Here is a 2,570-nt window from a genome sequence, read left to right as displayed (position 1 = left end):
CTGTAGGATTTCGCTCAATCAGTGTAGCCACAGTTGCTAGCCTTTTTTCTTTTTTTTTTTTTGCTTGTTTTTCTTTTTTAATTGTCACAACAGCAGTTTTTATTAGTCCTAAATAGGCGTCTCTTGTTATTGAAAGGAATCGTCGCAAGAGCGTTGTATATTTAAAAACACATAAAACTAGTTGCTGAGGAAAGGATGCTTGTTTCGGCTCCGTTAGTGTGAAAGCGATAGCGATGCTGTTATCTTGGTTTCCTTTTAATGAACATTATGAAATGATTGTATTAGCGCGTTAACTTGCGTTGATCCTTTTTTTTTTTTCTTCCCGGTGTTTCGATTGAACAGGTGGGACTAACAGTAAAAACCGTGTAAGGCGCAGTAGTGCAAGTGGATGATTTTCTAAAAAGGATCACAGTTAAAAAATAAGACACGCGCAAAATACAAAAAAAAAAAAAAAAAAAGAAGTCCCTAGTGCGATTTGAACCCGGAACTTCCACGCCGCGACGACAAGTACCGGCGCTTTAACCTCTCGACCATAGCAGAACTTTTTTTTTGTATTTATTGCATGGAAAGGTGACAGGACAAACGGCAAACATACGGTTCGACAAAGTTATTACTTATAAGAATGACAATACAAACAATTAAACGGTTCTTGATCACATCAAAATATTATCTGTTTACGCTCGGGAAACGAAGAAAGGATTCAAAATAAATGACATAACTAAAAATCAGGAAGATGGAGACATCGATCAATGAGAGCATACCAGTCTCGGCGATCCTTAAGATGATCTAACACATTTCTCACGTGAGATACAGTTTCTATGAAGTTTGATTTTGTAGTCCGGGGTGGATCGGCGTTTCTGTCGATCATTCTCGTCTTCCAGAGACTATGCAAACCCATGAGCGTGAACAAATCATAAGGAAAACTATCGTTGGGTTTTAAAGGTAAAAACCGGATTGTGTAGGCGTTGACGTCCAAATCTTTTTTCAGTGTTCTCTGTAGGACGTCCCAGAAGAGGTAGGCATCAGTGCAGAAAATAAAACAATGTTCTATAGTTTCTGGTTGGTTACGAAGACGGCAATTCACTGACCAGGGTACAAAAATTCCTCGTTCGCGAAGCCAGGGTTGCACGGGCAACGTTGAAGTGTGAAGTTTAAAGAAAAATGACTTCGCGGTAGGTGAGACGCGCAATTTTCGGACACGCGTAAGAACATCTTGTCCTGGTCCATGGTTGAATACACTTCGATACAAAGGTACAGGAAAAGTTATGTCAAGAAGATCGGCATATAATGCTTTGCGTGATATTGTAAATAAATATTCCAAAGAAAAACGGGCTCTTAGAAACTCTATTGCGCTTACTACTTCTCTGAGGAATCCCAAGGGACGTGATGTTCCCCCCGATACCGATGAAACCACCAAATAAGGTAAAGCATCTGAGAGTTCTGACTGTAGGTAAGTACGAAGGAAGTGATGTGATGTTGTTCTGAAGAATAGAAAACGAGTTATTATTTGTTTTAAAAAGATGTGTAATAGTCCGAGACCACCGACATCAACAGGGCGAAAAAGATTGTCTCGTCGCATAGGTTCCCAGGTGGAGTTCCACACGAAAGTAGCAAAAACCCTGTGAAACTTTTGAATGTGGGTTCTGGCACAGCAAATAACCTGAAGAACATACCAAAGTTTCGCTGCAAGAAAAATATTACACGCTTTTGCTCGCCCAAAGACGGACCACTGATTTGTTTTCATAATGTTAGCTTGACTTTTGATCTTTGCCACTCGTTCTGTCCAGTAGTGGCCATTGTTCCGAATACAATTGAGGGGCACACCTAAGTACTGGGGAGCGACGCAAGTCCACGATATGCCAGCATATTCTGAGGGTGTTGTGGCCCATTGCCCGCACCAGAAGCCAACACATTTCGTCTTATTGATAAGAGCACCGGTAGCATCACAGAAGTTTTGAGCTAAAGTGAAGACATTGTCTATGCTTCGCTTATCAGCGCAAAGAAAGGCAATATCGTCGGCGTATGCTAACACCTTAACCTCTGTGGAGTAGAAATGATAACCTTCCACGGTAGGGTTTCTGAGCACGCTTAAGCACAAAGGTTCCAGATATAGAGAAAATAAAAGAGGGGATAAGGGGCATCCTTGTTTGACCGATGATTCTAGTCGAATCGGACTTGAAAGCGATCCATTGATTATAAGCCTCGTGGCACAGTTGCGGTAACACATCTCAATGCCCTTCAAGATTGTGGATCCTGGGTTTACATGACGAAGAATATTGAAGAGGAAAGCGTGGGAGACCCGGTCGAACGCCTTCGCCAAGTCTACTTGCACCATGGCAACTTGTCCAGCATGCAAAACGCAGGTTTCTATTACTGCACGTGCCACGTGTATGTTGGTTTGTATGCATCGCCGCTTAATTCCGCAGGTCTGGTGATCCCCAACGAGACTGGACGTAACAAACTGAAGTCTTTTGGTCAGAATTTTTGCAAAAATCTTATAGTCTACATTGCATAAAGTAATTGGCCGGTAGCTTTCAGCGTGAATGAGCTTATCTGGATCTTTACTTTTT

The 2,570-nt window shown here is 41.8% G+C and overlaps 1 protein-coding gene across 1 annotated transcript; it reads right to left on the bottom strand.

Moving 5' to 3' along the window:
* Positions 1 to 718: 718 nt before the first annotated feature.
* LOC121836807 lies at positions 719 to 1,468 on the bottom strand (the record flags this gene model as incomplete). The annotated part of the gene is made up of 1 exon (XM_042292028.1): positions 719 to 1,468. A coding segment is annotated over one exon (750 nt), but the record flags the coding sequence as incomplete, so codon positions are not given.
* Positions 1,469 to 2,570: the final 1,102 nt, after the last annotated feature.

This window comes from Ixodes scapularis, unplaced genomic scaffold (genome assembly GCF_016920785.2).
Source record: "Ixodes scapularis isolate PalLabHiFi unplaced genomic scaffold, ASM1692078v2 PGA_scaffold2__306_contigs__length_199485367, whole genome shotgun sequence".
Lineage (NCBI taxonomy): Eukaryota > Metazoa > Arthropoda > Arachnida > Ixodida > Ixodidae > Ixodes > Ixodes scapularis.
This window is presented reverse-complemented; position numbering and strand designations above follow the sequence as displayed.